The 17,551-nt window shown below is 38.7% G+C and overlaps 2 protein-coding genes across 5 annotated transcripts; both read right to left on the reverse strand.

Moving 5' to 3' along the window:
- Nucleotides 1-1,762: 1,762 nt before the first annotated feature.
- On the reverse strand, nt 1,763-6,092 carry LOC124061571 (calmodulin-like protein 4). Its single transcript, XM_046393523.1, has 5 exons — nt 5,854-6,092; nt 5,709-5,739; nt 5,285-5,425; nt 4,481-4,669; nt 1,763-2,542 (listed from the first exon to the last, which is right to left on the reverse strand). Exons 1-5 carry the CDS (start codon nt 5,854-5,856, stop codon nt 2,445-2,447), a joined length of 462 nt encoding a protein of 153 aa, XP_046249479.1. The 5' UTR covers nt 5,857-6,092; the 3' UTR covers nt 1,763-2,444.
- Nucleotides 6,093-6,207: 115 nt separating this feature from the next.
- On the reverse strand, nt 6,208-15,823 carry cln6a (CLN6 transmembrane ER protein a). 4 transcript variants are annotated; one of them, XM_046393501.1, is made up of 8 exons: nt 15,620-15,823; nt 13,713-13,830; nt 13,501-13,599; nt 12,288-12,476; nt 10,446-10,501; nt 9,164-9,286; nt 7,875-8,160; nt 6,208-7,786 (listed from the first exon to the last, which is right to left on the reverse strand). In XM_046393501.1, the coding sequence occupies exons 1-7, from the start codon at nt 15,673-15,675 to the stop codon at nt 7,890-7,892; spliced, it is 912 nt and encodes a 303-aa protein (XP_046249457.1). In that variant the 5' UTR covers nt 15,676-15,823; the 3' UTR covers nt 6,208-7,786; nt 7,875-7,889. The 4 variants fall into 4 exon arrangements, with proteins under 4 accessions (XP_046249457.1, XP_046249448.1, XP_046249439.1 ...); XM_046393492.1 differs by having other exon boundaries at nt 6,208-7,789; nt 13,713-13,833; XM_046393483.1 differs by having other exon boundaries at nt 13,713-13,833; nt 15,620-15,822.
- Between the last annotated feature and the right edge of the window lie 1,728 nt (nt 15,824-17,551).

The following is a 17,551-nucleotide window of genomic DNA, read 5'->3' on the forward strand; positions in this document are numbered from 1 at the left end:
TGCTATGGTAACGTAATGGGTGCTCAGCTGGGTTTGCACATGCCCACGTCACATGTTAATGTAGTTCACTAATCATTCATTACCTCTTGGCCTTGGGAGTAATGCTGGTTTACTCTAGATAGCTACACATGCTAATGTTTTCAGCTTACATTAGAGCACACAGTTTTATGCAATGCTTACTTACATTCTCAGGTTTTTGGTTTTGCAGAGGACAAAAAAAAAGACACTTTGAAACTCATTGCTTTACTACAATCCTATTCATGCTGCTTCAACGTGGACAAATCCCAAGTTTAACAGGCCTGCAGTGGCCTCTTATGGATGCTAAGTTATGAATGATCGTTGTTCAGAGGCAGGGTTTAGCAAACGGTCAGTCGGAATATTTAAAATCCACAGCATTAAGTTAACAGCTTTTAAGCTTTGCCACGCATTTTTAAAAAGTCACAACATAAGGTGTAAATGTGAAAAGTGAAACTGCAGGAAATACTTGGTGCTAGAGGCCACACAGGCTCCAATCGTTTCGGGTCAGGCTCACCTTATCTACTTGAATTTTGGATAATTTGATGTCTTTTTTTTTTAAACCCTTCAACTCAAGTTCAAGTCTAATTCAGCATTTCAGAATACACGTTTCTTTAAATTCTTCAAAATGTAGGGAATTATTGGAATAAAGTTAATGTCGTATCACGTTAGATTGTATTAAGGAATTAGGTATATATTACATTTACTTTTGCAACTGTGTTTTTTTAGTTGCTGTTATATTCATGTTTTGGACTGAACTGAACTGAACACCTCTGCACAATTTACTTTTCTGCTCATTCTTGCATTCAGAATTGTTAGCATAGATGCAATTCAGCTGCAATTCAGAGTCTTTTCAGCAGGAACTGAAAAGCAGCTCGGAGTGATCAATTCAGTCCTGCTGCCTTGCCACCATGTCCTTCTGTCTTTTCCTTATGCTGTTGAATGAAAGAAAATGTATCTGTACAAAGGTTTATTGCTATACTGAACAAAAATAAATTCACTAAGGAGAAAAAGAGGAAGGTAATTAAATGTCACAATTCTTTATAATAGATATCTCATGAATGGAGGTGTTGAAGTTGTAGCTTTAAACAAACATTTCCTTGCTGGAAGAATGACGTGCTGGCAGGTCTCTGGAGTTACGGTTATGTAGGCCATTTGTGGAAGATAACCTAGAACCTAGAAAAAAACCTTTTGATGAATGTATGCATTCCTCAGACTGTATAAACAAGGTGCAGGGAAATGATGGAGTCATGTTTTAACACAGAAGTCATAAGTCATTATTATTTGATAATGCAGTTACAGTTTACAATGAATGTGTATTCAAAGTTAATTATACCCTGTGTATATATTATGTATACATAGCTAAGAGCTATTTTAAAGTTAACAGGTAGGTGATGAGAACAAGGAACTAAAGTAGAGTCCATATGCCGCCTTGTTGAGTTTGATATCTCAAAATTACATCCATTTGAAAATTGTACTCAGGACTGACCTGATAAGCTCGTCCCTATTTGGTTACCTCTGCTACGTCTGTCAAACTTTTAATACTGGTGCGGCACATATATTTTTTGCAGTGATGAGGGAGGCAAGCTTGCCAATCTAAATTAAAATCTAAATTCATTTTTCCAACAATGGGTCCTTGAAATCAGTCAAAAGTCAGAAGTAGACAAAAGCTGGCTTCTCATTTTTAGACTCTTATTTTTAGGTGACCATTAATTTTCCTGCTGAAATGGTAAGTGTCAGATTTTAGTAATAAGTTGGCAAAACTCTACTTTTTTTTTTTTTTTTTGCCAACCCTGCAAAGGAGTTTTTAATATAAATTTGATGGCTATATGTTATATGTGTTTGTTCCATATGCTAATTTATGATTTGATAACATGGCGCTCCCTATGCAAAGTTAAAACATAATCTTTTTATCTGTCTAGCAACAGATTGTATCTTTGAAGATATTTCTGTGGCTGCCCGGAAAGATAACGTGTGTCAGAGACATAACCAGCATTGAAATCCAATATTTTCACAGACTACCCCTTGTGTGACTGTGCGACAGATGTCAGCAGAGAGGACGGGTACAGGGGAGCAGTGCAGCCTGGAAAAAGTGAATTTAAATGTTATGGTATGTAAAATAGAAATAGAATATTAAATAGAAATGACATATTGTCACGGCTGTAGAAGATTCTGAACACATTTTCAAAGCAGTCAGTTGGCTAAACTAAATCCCACTGTAATCCCACTCTTAATAGGCCACACACCAATTTCGGTTTCTTCAAACTAATTTATTTGTGTGGCGGTTCAGGCATGAGAAAGGATGCATACAGAATTTTATGGGTTTTAAAATTTGATCCAATCAAAGAATGACATGCCAAACCGTTTCATTTAGTGTCAGTTATGTTAAGTCATTTCCACATCATGGCTGGTCTTTTGAAGTTTCCTCCTCAGTAATCAACGGGTGGCAGCGTCACCATCTGGGTAAACTCTTCGTAGTTGACAATCCCGTTTGATTTGATGTTTGCCTCTTTGAAGAGTTCGTCCACTAAACAAAAGAAAACAGCTTATAAGCGAACCTGATAAGATGAGCTCACTGAAAATTCATTGGTCTCCCACCACAGTATTACTCAGGTATTTGGTTATTAGTTCATTTACTTCATATAGTATAATGCATCAATATAGATTCAACTAAGTAGCTACAACTGTTGATGAAACAATGAAACTAGAAATAATATATAATAATATACTCACAGGGACCATTTTCTGCTCATTTAATTTTAAACTTGAATGCAGGACTTGTAATGTAGTCTTTACATACTTTTCTTGTTCTACTCTTCATACCGAAGACCAGTTAAAGCTCTGCCTGCCTTGACACAACAAGATTATATCCTGTAAATGTATTTCCCCATGTCCTTCCAGTTAATCTATTGCCATTCATCACTGCCGTGACAGAGCTAGAGCTGCAACAATTAATGGGTTAATCATTTAGTCAGTCAAAAGAAAGTTAGTTTCCAGCTATACAGTAAATCAGTTAGCTGTCATTTTTCAAGCAAAAATGTCAAACATTTGCTGTTCGAGCTTCTGGGTTGAAAATGTCATCTTGGGCTCTGGGAAATTGTTATGAGAATTGTTATCACAATCATTTCACATTTTATAGACTCAACAATTCATCAGTTAATTGTAAAAATCAAGAGATTAATTGAGGATAAAAAAAAATGTCAGTTGTAGAACTAATACGAGCCTTGGAATCTGAAATCTTCTGAAAACTCAAACTTGTGTATTACAGCAGCAACGGCGAGAGTCCCTACTGTCACTAAATGACTAAACGACTTCAAAGTACTTTTTACTTTTTAGTACAGCGGCATGGCTATCTACTTCAATACCTTGAGAATCCAACTACTTGATGGAAGTCTCCCCAGTGGGAAGCAGCCGAGCTTCGTATAAATGTAAATGCTGCATGTGCACAGCATCCATCCAGAGCCAGTACGCTGACAGCACTTTGAATTAAGTCTTTGTGATGCTTTGAGGCCTGTAACTATATGAATGACTGATCTGAGGCTTTGAAAAACAAAGAACATTAAAATCAATCCTAAAAACTTAACTGGATATCCGTGTCCCTGCAGGAGTGCTTCCATCAGACTTTTGGCTTCAGAATCCATTTCTGATACTTTGTCTCTACTGTCCTCATTTAAGATAAGAAGTTAAGTCTGAATGTCAGAAACACACTGTCCTTAAGTTGCAGTGAAAATCAAGATGTTGATGAAAAAAACTCTTAACTCAAACTCTAAACAAAGACTGACAGCTAATATCGAATTATCGTACATAAACAAAGATAAGTTTGACTACAGCTCTCCAATGCAGTTTACCACAGTCTGGCAGCATTTTGAGTCTGTATTCAGAAAAATGAAGGCACATAGCAGAAAAGAGGAAATTAAGGTTAAGTTTATAGGAAATGTAGCAAATATCAGGAGCACTTCAGAAAGACTGACAAATTGTTGTGGAGTCAGATAAGGAGCTTGTAATCCCCAAGAAGATACCAAGCTGAAATTTAAGACTCACTGTTGTCACAGCTACATTGTATTGTTGTCTTCGTCCGGCCCACAATGACATGGGAAGATGCAGAAAATGTGAGGTGTGACAGTTAATACTGCTGTTGTGAGGACACATCAGAGCGGTAGAGAAACATAAACGGGCTGATTCCAAACCAGCTCAAACACCCAAATCCTCTTTAGAAAACCTCATTTTTGCCCGTGACAGTTTGATATTCAGTGCGGTCAGAAAGTACCAGCACAGAGTTGAGTTGTTGTATTGGCTCTCTTTCAGCACACTGGATTTTGAACGAATCCATGACATTCAAGGCATTCTGGAGCGTTCACATTTATATTAGATGAACAACACTTTTTACTTTAGAGAACGAAAGTTCTACAAATTCAGCACGGTTAATTGATTGTTGGTGCCACTCAGGGCGCTGCAGGGGGGTTACCTTCTTTGTTTGTGAGTTTCTCTCCTAACATGGTGAGCTTGGCCCGCAGCTCAGATGCCTGGATGTAACCATTCTTCTGTTTGTCTGTCATCCTCAAGGCCTGCAGGATTTCCGTCTTGGGGTCTTCCTGTTGCATCTGCCTGTGCATCATGGTCAGAAATGTCGAGAAGTCCAGCTCACCTTTCTTTTCTAAACATGAATGTGGAAAAAAAAATGAGGCCTGAGTTATTTGTCAGATAATCAAGGTTAAGAACACGAGAATTTAAAAGCTACATTGTTACAGTTGCAGTGTTTAAATGACACTTGATAACGGTCAGTTTTTCTTTTTCTTATTTATAATTATCTTAGAAAGTCATTGAACTCAATTTTTTCGAATAATAATAATGTGCAATGGAAAAAGTGTTGTACATTTAACAAAAACACATCAAGGAACCCTAAACTGACACATCAGACCACAGTGACCCTCCTGATGAGATTCTGCCCCAGCGTCCCTGATCTGACAAAACTTAAGATGTTTTATTTCATGAAGTGTGTGGATCCCAGGACTCCACTACGAAAACCGCTGCTCTGTGTTACACAAAGTAACCATACAGTTAACACAGCTGAGAACAAACTCCACCTCCTCTCCTGCACGAGGACTTCCTATCTCTGTATTGTCTATAAAACCACAAAAGGGTGTTGCTCCTAAGCCTTTCGTTTCTCGACCTGTTTGGACTTCTTCAGTCGCTGACATTTCGAACAAGTTTTCACAACAACGTTTACTGGCCCACAAATTGTGTGTATTTACTGGATGTTGTGCTTTACCGATTTTGTGAACTTGTAGATGTCTTTCAATTTCACTGAACGTGGGGCTTGTACCCAGGCAGCGCATCACTGTGATCAGATCTTTGGCATCGATCTTGCCCTTTTGCTTTTTGTCATACAAAGAGAAGCATTCCTTGAACTCTGCAAGGAAAATGAAAGAAGTAGTGGATTAGTTTATTTCATTGTATTATTTCATAAGGGACATGCTTCAGTATAGCCTATACATCATACAATAACTTAGATGTTACCTCACAGAAACAAATAATACTGAACAAGGTCAGATTTAGGTCCCTCGCTTACTGTCTTTCTTTTTCACCATGGATTGTTGTAAAAAGATAAATGTATAAGACATATGAAAAAGAATCAAACCTCAGTACATGATAATAGACAGAGAACAACATGTGGTGCTGTAAAACACTCTTACCATTGATTTGAACTGGCGTGAAGAATTTAGCCTGCAGGGTGACAACAGATTGGCATCACGTGGCAGATAAATACACAAACATTGCTGTCACAGAAGAAAATACACGGGGACAAAAGGCTTAATGTAGAGTATTTCTTGTTCTTACCATTTTTGAAGCTGGTTTGTTTCTTTCCAGGAAGGAGATAATTTAGCGTAGCCAACGTCACCTGTGTCTCCACCTCTGTTTAAAGTCCACTGCCTGTAAGCCTCTATGTAATTTAATATGTGTTGCTGTGGAAACACAGATACCAGATCCACAGCGCTGCATTGTCCTTTCCCTTTCCCCGCTCCAATAAAAGCAGAGGACTAATGATCAACTGTCAGTCATTATATGATAGAAGGAAACAGTAACCAAATAATTACTTATTTATATATATATTTTTTTACATCTTTAACCTACATAGGTTGCCACAAACAGTTAGAAGCTCTTTATAAAGTAATAACCAGCAAGTAAAAGTAGTCAGTTTCAACGTTTTAATTAAACGTGAATAAAATTGTAACGAATCAGAATCCAGTGACGTAACAGTATTTAAGAAGCAACAAAGTGATAGTAAGCAAAGCAACAGCACTGTACAAAATATTAACAATCATAATTTGACATAAAGAGCAATAAATCTAAAGGCAAAGACTTCTGCTCAACATGTAAGAAAAAAAAACACAACACAAAGCAAAGAAATAATTTATCAGTAAAATTCTGTTTTTTCCTTAACTTTGACCAAAGTTTGACTAATGAAAATAGTATCAGTACCACAGACTTATTCCTGTTGCTCTTTGTAATATTGTACATAACACGTATCTTGTCAAAAATAATACACTAAACAACAGTACGTTGTCAACACAGCTGGATTATAATGACCATACATGGAACTCTAACAGCTCACAGCTCTAAATGAATAGCACTCACAACACAACAGCAACGTGACACATTCCCATAAGGGTTCATTACAGCTAATAAGACAACAAAAGCTACTGTGTACCTGACAGGAGTAGGAGGCATATCTGAGTAGCGCATGCAGCTGAATACACCAACAACACTTGCATAAAACCACGTAAAGAAGTGCAGTGAAACTGGTTATTTGTTAAGTTTTGTTATGATTCTGATTACATTTTCTAATGATTATTTCAGGCGGTGTTGTGCAGTTGCCTATCAGAGCATAGCACTGCAGTACCATAGTACGGATCAGACTTATATGATCGCAAATGAGAGCTTGTAAAAGTAAAATGGAATAAAACATTTTGATAATATTAAACATTGAATTAAAAGAAAGAAAGGTGTAGACATGAACAGAGGAATGGCTCAGTTATTCTTGTTAACCTGCTGTATGTTCCACGCACCTGACAGGTGGTGGTGGCGATGGTGGTTGCCCATAACTATACAGTATGCGATATTGGGGCGTCGCTTCTTCCGCAACCATGAGGTAAAAAGGACCAGAGTCTGTGGGAAGGGACTTTTCTCCTGCCTGCAGCCTTTGTATTAGTGAGTTTGTGTCTGCTCACCTTTCCCTCTCTGTTTAGACACAACTGACTAATATTTAGATCTGTGAAGCAATTTATAAAAATTGTGATGTTATTTCTGCACAGCCCCATGCAGTGGGGTGCTCTGTGTGAACAGCGTAATTGGTTAACATGGGCCCTGAAAGGAAGAGTGCAACACTAGGCGCCGCTTCCGGCCCCGGGCTCTCAGCAAAAACAGACCTGAAAATGATCTGTGGACGGTCATATCGGCATCATACTGCAGTTTTAAGGTGTATATCAGCAGAACATGCCACAGACATGAAAAAAATCATCAGGTGAAGGGCAGTATTTTTCCAGTGCGCTCTCCCTCTCTGAATGACGGTAATCATTATTATTATTGATCATTATCAAAGGCAAACTCCATGTAGCACCTGAGCAGCAGCAGATCAGCCCCACCGCCGTCACGCTCTGCCTGCCTCAGATATCAAATCAGACAAATATAATATACATTTGAGTAAACGTCACACCTCAGACGTGTCGAATCCTGAGTGTTGTGATAGTGCAGCCACTCCATCACAGGAAATCTGCTGGAGAGAGAAAACACTCACATTGGTTCACATAAATGTAAGACCCTCAGAAGTATTTATTCTTAAAGCACAGAGGCATACAGACCTGGACAGATGTAATTCAGTGGTTTGTTTTGATATGTAAGGTGTAGAAGGACCAGGGTTCTGGCACATAAATTAGTCCGGGGTATTTGTCACGTAGCACCGGGTCGTTCCACAGATAGACCACCCAAACCGCCACCAGGAGCACAGTAACACTGAAACTACAGAACAGGAACAGGCCGTTGCAGTCTGGGCTGAGGCCTTTACGCCACTGATGTATCACAGTGGCAACCATAGCAAAGAAGGTGAGGAGGAAGAGTTCAGTGATTTGTCCCTCAGTGACCAAGTACCTTAAAGAAATGAAAGGAAAAGCAGGAAGGTGTCATGAACTCAGAAAGAAAGAAACTTTTAATTACCGAAACTTAACAAGTGAAACATTTGCAATAACCACACAACATCGCTGCATATTTTTATAGGACAATTTTGACATCTGTTTTACGTTGAAAATATTCACTTCACTTATAACATTAGCATATAAATAAAAAGCATACAAAAAGCAGCTTTTTTTTCTTAGATTTCTGCCAGCCATCGGACGCCACTTTCCTCAATCTGAATTTCTGCACAAAGTGAAAATTGAGGTAACAGATCTTGTTTTGGTTCCTACAAAAGAAGCCACATGGTGCGCTACATTTTGTTGAGAAAAGATCACAATTTCCAAAACCGTTCAACTCGTTCCACGCAACAAACAAGGCAGTTTAAATGGGCGAATGAAGTTGTTCTGAACATCACATTGCACTCTGTTTGCCGTCAATCATCTGGCAAAAAACGGAATTGCTCTGTTGCTGTACAGTCACATTTGTTTATTTATTTATTTATCAAAGTATTTATTTATTTGCTAAGGCACATTCAATTCACAACCTACAATTTGCATGTAAATTAAGTAAGTTAATGCAAATGTGTTTAGCCTTTTAATCCTGTGAATTCTAACATGTCAGTGTATCATTTTCACTGTTATCTGTTTATACCAGATAACGCAGCTTTTTTTTTTTGCATTTTTTTCATGTCAAAGACATCCTTCACTCACTCTTTTCTGGATGTCACTAACCTCCATGTGGTCTCTTTGGTTTACAAAACTGTCATCGCAAAGAGCACAAAGCAGTTCTTGCAGTATGTAATGAACACAGAAGGCATCTCTAAAGTGTAGATTTACTAACTTATCACTCGGGCTACGGCAAATAAAAGGTGGATGCTGATAATAATGTCTTTAAATTTTTTATTTTCCCTTAACAAAATGTCACGCTTTTGTGAAGAACACACACTGAAGGTTTTCAAAGACGCTAGAATGCTACTGACCAATAGTAGAGGGCGCTGGGTCCCAGCAACAGCCAACCAGAGACTGGAATTGTTTTCTGTTCTTTGGCCTTGGTGAAGCATCCAGTGAAGTAAATGAATAGGATGATGAAGAAAGGAATATACCTTGAGTAAAATGAGAGGCAGAAAATAGACAGCTGATTGACCCAAGTTAGATTCAATTATATCTTTGTAAGAGGAAGACACAAAGGTAATTAGAGAAAAGGTGCAGTGTGTTTTTTACAGCTTAGCCAAAACCATTTTACAAACCCTCAGGACTGACTGACGAAACAAACTGAAATCAAACATCTGGCAAAATAATACATTTTCTACTGTGTGTCAGGTTTCAGTTAAAAATCAGGCACCTGAAACACCTTGCTCAACAGTATGTGGCGTGTCACTGGAGGTCTCTTAATAAAAACAAAACAAACAGCATAAGTAACATTGGGTCATGAGAGTTGTTGTCTTCATTGTTCAATAACCGCAGTTGCTGCTAAAAATCAGTCATGTGATTCAGGCAGAAATGTTCAAGGACGACGAACTGTTTTTGTTTACGAGTCACGTTCACTGACTTTCTTTCCTCACTCTATGACAACAGGTGGCCAAATGAAACGTGCCGGTACCTTGAATAAAGTTCCTGACTTCTCTGGGTTTAAACACCGTCGGAAACCTTTGGGGTAGCGTAAGTACACAACTCAACAAATCATACGACAAGGCTCTAAAGGTTTTTATACATTTTAATGTGTAAATGCTACCTGTTATTATACTTTTAAACAACTCTTCATAAACAGTTCAAACTGACTAGAGCCTGACTTCAAATCCCAAAGGACGAACTGAACGCAGCTCGTCTATCCTGCTAAGAGAGTGTGGTCACTCGTTAACTCCACTAAAACAACCACACATCTTCCTCTCACTGCTTCTGACAAAAACACATTACGCCAGATTCATAAAATGTTTGTTCTTTTTTTTCTCCCTAACTCTGCCCTAGTTTTCCCCCAGGTTGTTGGATTCATTTCCAGCTGGTGTGAACTGGCACAGCTCAGTCTACTCAGCCTAAAATCTGTTTTGTATTTACATGGAAAACAGCCACATTTTCCAACATACAGATCACTTTCTTATAGTCTCCTATGTGTTCATATTCTCTGACAACATTCAACAGAATCAGATTTGCCATTCAGATTTAAACCTTGGTTCATAGCAAAGCATTCAATTTTGAATTCTGTTTGGCATCAACTGCTCAATCAACCAATGCACAACACTGATATTATTATTATCAAGCACATACCACATTAAGTGTCCCAGCTGTTCATCATAGTAATATAGCAGCTCAAAGGAGTCGATCTGTGAAGGAAGGAGAAAAGGCTGAATTTACAACACTAATAGGTATGTTTCATTGGCAAATTACACTGTATGTTATTCTGCATTGGCAGGAAAACACTGTGGTTGTCCACTCCCTCTTATACAACAGTGCCACCTACTGTTCAAGTATAATTTAGACTTTATTATTGCAATTAAGTATGAATTGTTTCTTTAATTGGTATGTGACAGGTGGTAGATGAGAAGGAAATCCCTGAATAAATGAGTGAAAAAACCTAATAAATGCAGATGGTTTCACACACAAGGGGGGGAATTAATGGTTTGATTGTAAAAAAATAATGTGAACCATATGGCATTCTCATCGCTGTCACCAGATCTCAACCCAGCTACACAGCAACTGCTCTCCATCTCCATAAAACGGCAAGTGAAAGATTATCTCAGTTCTAGATATCTTGTGTTGGTTTTTCTGTATAATTTGACCATTTATACTGGAAAAAAATACTCTGATTGACTGTCTGATTCACCCAGATGGAAGGTACTGACTGACTCTTCCTCCACATGAATCAGTGAGTATAAAACATAATGTAAACCTGCAGACTTTTAGAAGAAGTGGTGTGAGTCTGTAAAAATAAGCAAACAATTCAACAACTGAACAGTTGGTGCAAATTCACATAACTTAAATTAAATGAATAACTTAAACTGCATCAAACAGAGACATCTGCACTTTCAGTATTATGTCATCACTGCTTAGAACTTAAATTTGATCAGACTAATCACGAACTTCTCTCAGATGGCAGATATCTGCTTGAGAAACCTGATTTCTTTGGTGGGTGAAAAGATAATTTCTTATATCAGAAACAATTAAATACAAAATATAAAAAATATATATATAAAATATAAAAAAAAACCCTGACTGACTAAAGTCCTAAATATGTCAGTTTTTTACAGCAGGATAAAATTCAGACACATGCACACAGTTAAAAAACAAACAAACAAACAAACAAAAAACAACACTACAGCATCTGTACTCTCATTAAGTGTCCCACTGAGCTGTCAGTCAAACTGCTCTGAAAAGAAAAATCTCTCCCAGCTTCCACATCACATTACGAAACAGGCAACTTATATAACATTCATTGCTATTACACATAAAAATCTTGGTCCCATAGATACGGTAGGAAGCAAGGGAGAAATCTTTTGTTTTTGTTTTTTTAACCAATACGTGTAAATTTTGGTTTTAAAATATCTGGCTATTGCAGTGCATCTAAACATGTTTTATTATATCTGCCCTTCACCTTATTTCTGCTTTTGGGCACAAAACCTGAGTTACTAACCTGCTCCACTGGCCGGGCAGCAGTAGAGAGATACAACAAGGCATTAATGTCCAGGGTCAGGACAGCAGTTACTGTAACAGACCTGTCTCCTTCTGTCCTGCCCAAGATATGCCATAAATCAAGTTATAATAGCTTGCTGACAACCACACCTTTGTTAGAAGTATGATGCTCTACCACGGTTACCTCAGACATCAGGGAGACAATTAAAAAAAAAAGATGTGATGAGAAAAATAAGCAACACTCTCACAGCAGGATAAGTTCTGCTGGATCAAGCAAATGTCAAACACAGACATTTGTATGTTATGTTGTCAGTTCATGTCATAGGCAAACAAGAAAAAACTCTTTAAAGAGATGTCTCTGGAGAGCCGTGGCAAGCACACAAATAGATTTTTGTTGTATGTCTTTGTGACAGATGATAATATGTCCATCATGGAATAAAAATATGTACCTTAGTCTAATTAAACAAAATAGATACTAACCAGTGAGGCGGGTTTGAGGTCTTTGATGATGGGGTTCTCCCTGACTGACAGGTGGAGCTGGTAGCCACTCAGGATGAGCCGGTGGTTGATGGAGTCTCCCACCAGGTGGATGCTGGCTCCCATGACAAACGTGATGATGCAGAGGTAGACCGCTGAGCGAGGCAGTGCCCTGGGACTGCGCTCAATCAGCTGATGGCAGCAGCAACACACACATAATATACCAACTGTATCGTAAAGACATGATCCGTTGCTACTTTTGACTTTGAATTAATGTTTAATTGATTGTAGATTTAATAACACAATCACAGACATGACTTTCAGCCCTTTAGAAAAGCTGTGTTTTCTCTATGCTATGCAGTTTTTGTCTGTGCTATACTGTGACAGGTAGCAATCAATCCCCAAGAAGTGGTTGTGTGCAAGAACTTAATCAATGTGCCCTTAAAGCGGGTATGCTGCATTGGTCTGTCAAGTGTCAGTTTATCTTTAGGAAAAGAAGAAATAAGAAAAAGCAGAACAGCTGTAGAATCTAGTCTGAACTGAGGCAAAATCAAACCAAAATGAATCTGTGTTACCCAGCCACGCTTCACTAAGCCTAACATTAAGGTGCTGAATAACTCATAAAGCTGGTAATCAACTGGGTCACTTAACCCTGGGTTTGCACATCCTGCTACATTATGATTACTCTCACGTAAAAGAGACAAGATTTGTAATTACAAGAGACAGAACAAGAGACAGAATTATTGAGCTTCGTGGATTACTGAGTTTGGCCTGAATCCTATCAGGAATTTAAGGCTTTCAGCATAATTAATATGCAACAGTAAATATTATTCTTAACTTGCATTAAGGTTATCAAGCTTCCTGCTATATGCGTGGAGCCTGGTCTTAAAGCAAATGTTTTCCATATTTATCACATAAATACAATGGAGAGCAGTGGTTCTGCTGATATGAAAATGTTCTTTTTCACTTGCAGGATGATGATAGGGTCAATTATATCGATCAGTTGATTGTTTAGTATGCAGGCTCTAAACGTGTTTCGTTCTGGTGGTTACCATGGTATCTCATCTCATGAAATGGCTTTTGTCGAGATATATGCATGAACTATCATAAAGCATTTGTTTAAATGCAAGAGTATCTTTACTGTCTCATCCTGAACATTCTTTGCATAAGCCTCTCCCCTCTCATCACCGGAGCACTTCGTTGAGGTCAGACTTACCTTAAGCATTAGGAATGGTGTAATGACATTGTAGGCCATGTGGAAATAGTCTCCAGCACTGGGCTTGTTCAGTGGAAACCACTCCAGCGGAAGGATAATCTAATACATATGATACCAAAAAACGAATTGGTGTTCATCCATTGTATTAAATTTGGACATTTTCAAACTCTTTGAGGTACAAATGGGGTGAAACGTGCACTGAGCCTCCTTACCATGACAATAGGCCTTCCGAAGTCCAGTATCCAGTTCTGCAGAGTCAGACAGAACCACAGGTCACAGTGGAAATGCTGCATTTTCTGCTGAGGCACATTTTCCTTCAAACCATCAGGACTGCTGTCAACACACATTTACAGACACTGTAACTCAGTGTAATAAAGCCGCATTACTGACATTAGAGGTTGAGTGTTTAATAGACGGGTTGGGGATATTGTAGGTGACTATGGTTTACTACAGTGTGTACTCCTGCAGTAAATTCTGGTTAAAACACATGGTTGCCTTTGCAGCTTGATACTTACTTTATTACTACTATGAATGTGAAGTCATATTCTTAACATAAAAGAGGGCAAAGTACCTTTCTCGGCTGTAATGACATGGAGAAAGAGAAGTTGTGTACATACCCAATGAGAATTGGAAAATAGATGTATACATTTAAGTGTTCATTTATTTTAGCAGACTGCGATAAATATGTAAAAGAGGGGGGAAGGTGAAAATGCCATGAAAAAATGTAAAATATAAATGCCATCATACACTTGTACATTAATGTGTGCTTTTCTTTTCTTTGCAGACGATGTTTGTACTGGCAGATGTGGGTTTGATGACCCATTCAAACATGTGCATTGTGTCCAGCCGTGCAGTTTCCTGTGGCATACTAAAAACAGCCACAATGGTTCAATGTATGTACTGAGACAACAAAAGGGTGAGTGCAGCTGAATGATGAATACTGCGGGTCGTTCAGCCCCACCTGTCAGGTCATGCAAAAGGTATACACATTGTTTATCAAGACCAACAAAACTGATATGGATTTCTGATGGAGCTATCAACCTCTGTGTCTGCCTGAAAGCCTCTCCCTTGGCATTCAAATGTTCAGACAGCTTTTAAGAAACATGGGCCATGAAATTGTATGTCGTATTAAAGAAAAGGAAAATATAGTTGCTGATGCATTGTCCATAGCCCCATGACAGTGATTGCTGTTCCAGACTTTTTCATTTTTGATGTCTCGGTGAGCGGGCATTGACGTATTTTTTGATTATATATAGTAAATATTTAAGCATCAATATATTGGATGCAGTCTTTCCAAGAGCCTATACCAGGGGCTTGTGTGTGTTTTGTCTTTCAGCAGTGCTTTTTCCTGAATGGTTGAAGATGGAGGCCATTAAGGAATTGGATTCAGCTGGCCACAGGTGATATAAAACCTATAAAACCCACCCCCCCATGCTTGTAGTTTAGAGGCTCCCTCTCACAACAGTCACTTCTGGGTAGACAACATGGTGAAGACATGTGAGATCAGGGACCTTGTTTATTTTTATTGTCATTTTCAGCTCTAACTGTAAATGTTTAAAGATATACAGTCAAACTTGGTGGTCGGACCATTCTGTCATTCATGCCGCGCCCATTTTATGTACTGTGTTGCTTTGCTGAATGTCTTTGATAAAGCAAATCTACCCAACTCAACGCTGTCATGTTGGACCGTTTTGCCAATCGATTAATCGTTTCTGGAGTTAATTGGCAAAACAGCAACAGCAATAATAATAATTATAACATTTAAAAATCGGTGCTGACTTCCCATCCATACCACACAAGCTGCTCAGTCGTGTAATTAGGGACCAGACGCGAAAAGCCACAGGCTGACTGAAGCTAAGAGGAAGGTAAATCACATCCATCAGCAGCATGTGCCCGAGCGTTTTCACTCTCACTTCCTGTTTATTAACCACAAACAGTTCCAGGACTTTTATTGTCGTCCTGGACTCAAGCGAACCAGAAGCAGAGCGCATGCTGAACTGTAATCTGGAAACAAACCGTTGGAAAGAACTTCCACAGTTACTGTAGTTTCTGAACCGACTCCTTCACTGACCGTTAGAGCAACATAACTTGTGCCAAATGTTAACTGTAACGTACAAACCTATTTTGTGTTGTCCTTTGTAAATTGTTGGCTCGACGCTTTCGTACAGTCTGCATTTTCGTTATCGCTGGTCTTACTGACGGTGCTCTTTCCTGACCACCCAGTGGTTCAAATCATGGAAAGTCAACGGCGTTGAATTACAGTAAACATCTTTCCGTCATAACTCATCTCCACTTCCTAGTTTCCGCTTTGTTCCCGCCCATCCGCTTAATCCACCAATCAAATTACAGCAGGGCAGTCTGACGTGTAGAAGAGCGCGTAAAACCAGAGCTGTGATTTGCAGGCAAATTCACTAACTTCAACCCGATTTACGAGTTAAAAACATTTTCTTATCGGTCAAAGTCATGTGGTATGGAGTTTAAATTGTGCTGGACTAATCCAGTAAATTACTGATGCATTAAAAGTGTAAATTCCCAGTACTTGCCGCGCGGTCTTAAAGGGTAAAACTGAAAACGCATTCACGAAATGACAATGGCTATGTTAACGGGCCCATTATATTTTGGTTGCCCAGGAAACCATGGCCGTCCAATAGCAGCACCCAGAAACTGAGGCAGCTAAATGGAATTCAGCCATCATAAACTGTGTTACTTACATCTGTGCTTTTCTTACTATGGCGTGTCTAAAGGCATGCAGTTCCTCTGGATAATCCCGATTTCATTTTTGCCCCCTTTGAAGTTGTTGCTTCTACATGTCCGTCTACACTAGCCACAACATTATTACTTATTTATTTACCTTTTTTTGTAAAACATTAGTCTGTCCTGTGAGGTAACATATAAACACTCAGAGTACATGCAACCACAATAAGCCTTTTTCGTTTTGCAGTTAGAGGATGGAAACGTCCCACAAGACTGCACCAACCATCTGCTGCATATCTCAGTTGAAAGAAACTGTATGAAAGGATCTGTAGTCTCTGAGGAGCCACCAGGAGACCAAAAGCTGGTCTTTGTTTTAAACTCTCAGTTGCAGTTTTTAAGTAATCTCAACATGTATCAAAAATCTACATGAATTTATTATTCAACGCAGAGAGTAGCCACTAAAATAATTCTTTTAATTTGTACGATCCAGCTTCACAGTCCTCTTTGTCCCTATGAGGATTACACTTCAAAAGATGTTTAGTCCCATACGGTTCCTAAGAAACTCCCCTTTTAATAAGTCAATGAAACATAAAGGAAACCTGCAAAATATTTTTATTTCTTTATTTTACCCAGATGTCCCATTGAGATTAAAATCTATTTTACAGGAGAACTTGTAGAAACAGCTTTTGCATATGTTAGAGCTTAAAGTACAGAAATCCATTGGGGGGAAAAAAGGCTTAAATCCATAAAACTGCATTAACAAAAAGGACGAATCAGTAAAAGTACACAGACAGTAAAGCTTCATATACCTGGTAAAACTAGTCATACACGTTTACACCCTGCTGATGCTTATCATGCTAACAATGGAATAATGAACAAGGTTTGCACAGGCTCTAAGCAGCATTTCACCTTGTGTGTACATTAATTAAACCAAGCTCTCAGATCAAAGCGCGATGAAATGTGATTGGCAGAGTCATTCTTCCGTGACTAAAGTACATCTTTGTCACATATCATTTGACATGCAGGGCCCATACTGTTCTGTTACATAGCCGCTCAGCTCAGAATGAATATCTCCATTGAAGTGCCGTCAGCGGCAGCTCACTTTCCAAATGAAGCGCATGAGAAAGCAAATATAACTTTAATGTTATTGTGCAGATCTCAGCCTGTGCACGTGTAATGGATGGTGGAGCACAAGATCCACTGAATTAATGCACTCATAGTCTCTGAAGAAAAAGAGTTTAGCCTAAAACAAGTATGTTTGCCAGTGTACCTGGATCTCCTGTTTTCACTTTGTCACTGACAAACAAAGCACTGAACAGAGCAGACATGACAGTTTGACTCCATCGTTTTGGTTTTC

Source organism: Scatophagus argus, chromosome 1 (assembly GCF_020382885.2).
Source record: "Scatophagus argus isolate fScaArg1 chromosome 1, fScaArg1.pri, whole genome shotgun sequence".
Classification (NCBI taxonomy): Eukaryota; Metazoa; Chordata; class Actinopteri; family Scatophagidae; genus Scatophagus; species Scatophagus argus.

Excerpts from the sequence above, each read along its gene's own strand:
- LOC124061571 (XM_046393523.1), bottom strand. Across the intron at positions 5,426-5,708 it reads CACGCCAGTTCAAATCAATG|AGTTCAAGGAATGCTTCTCT; the intron begins GTAAGAGTGTTT and ends TTTTCCTTGCAG. Across the intron at positions 4,670-5,284 it reads TCTACAAGTTCACAAAATCG|AAAAGAAAGGTGAGCTGGAC; the intron begins GTAAAGCACAAC and ends ATTCATGTTTAG.
- cln6a (XM_046393492.1), bottom strand. The coding sequence starts at position 15,675 with ATGCAGACTGTACGAAAGCGTCGAGCCAACAATTTACAAAGGACAACA. Across the intron at positions 13,600-13,712 it reads TCGGAAGGCCTATTGTCATG|ATTATCCTTCCGCTGGAGTG; the intron begins GTAAGGAGGCTC and ends CATATGTATTAG. Across the intron at positions 9,287-10,445 it reads CAGCTGGGACACTTAATGTG|GTATATTCCTTTCTTCATCA; the intron begins GTATGTGCTTGA and ends ATTTTACTCAAG.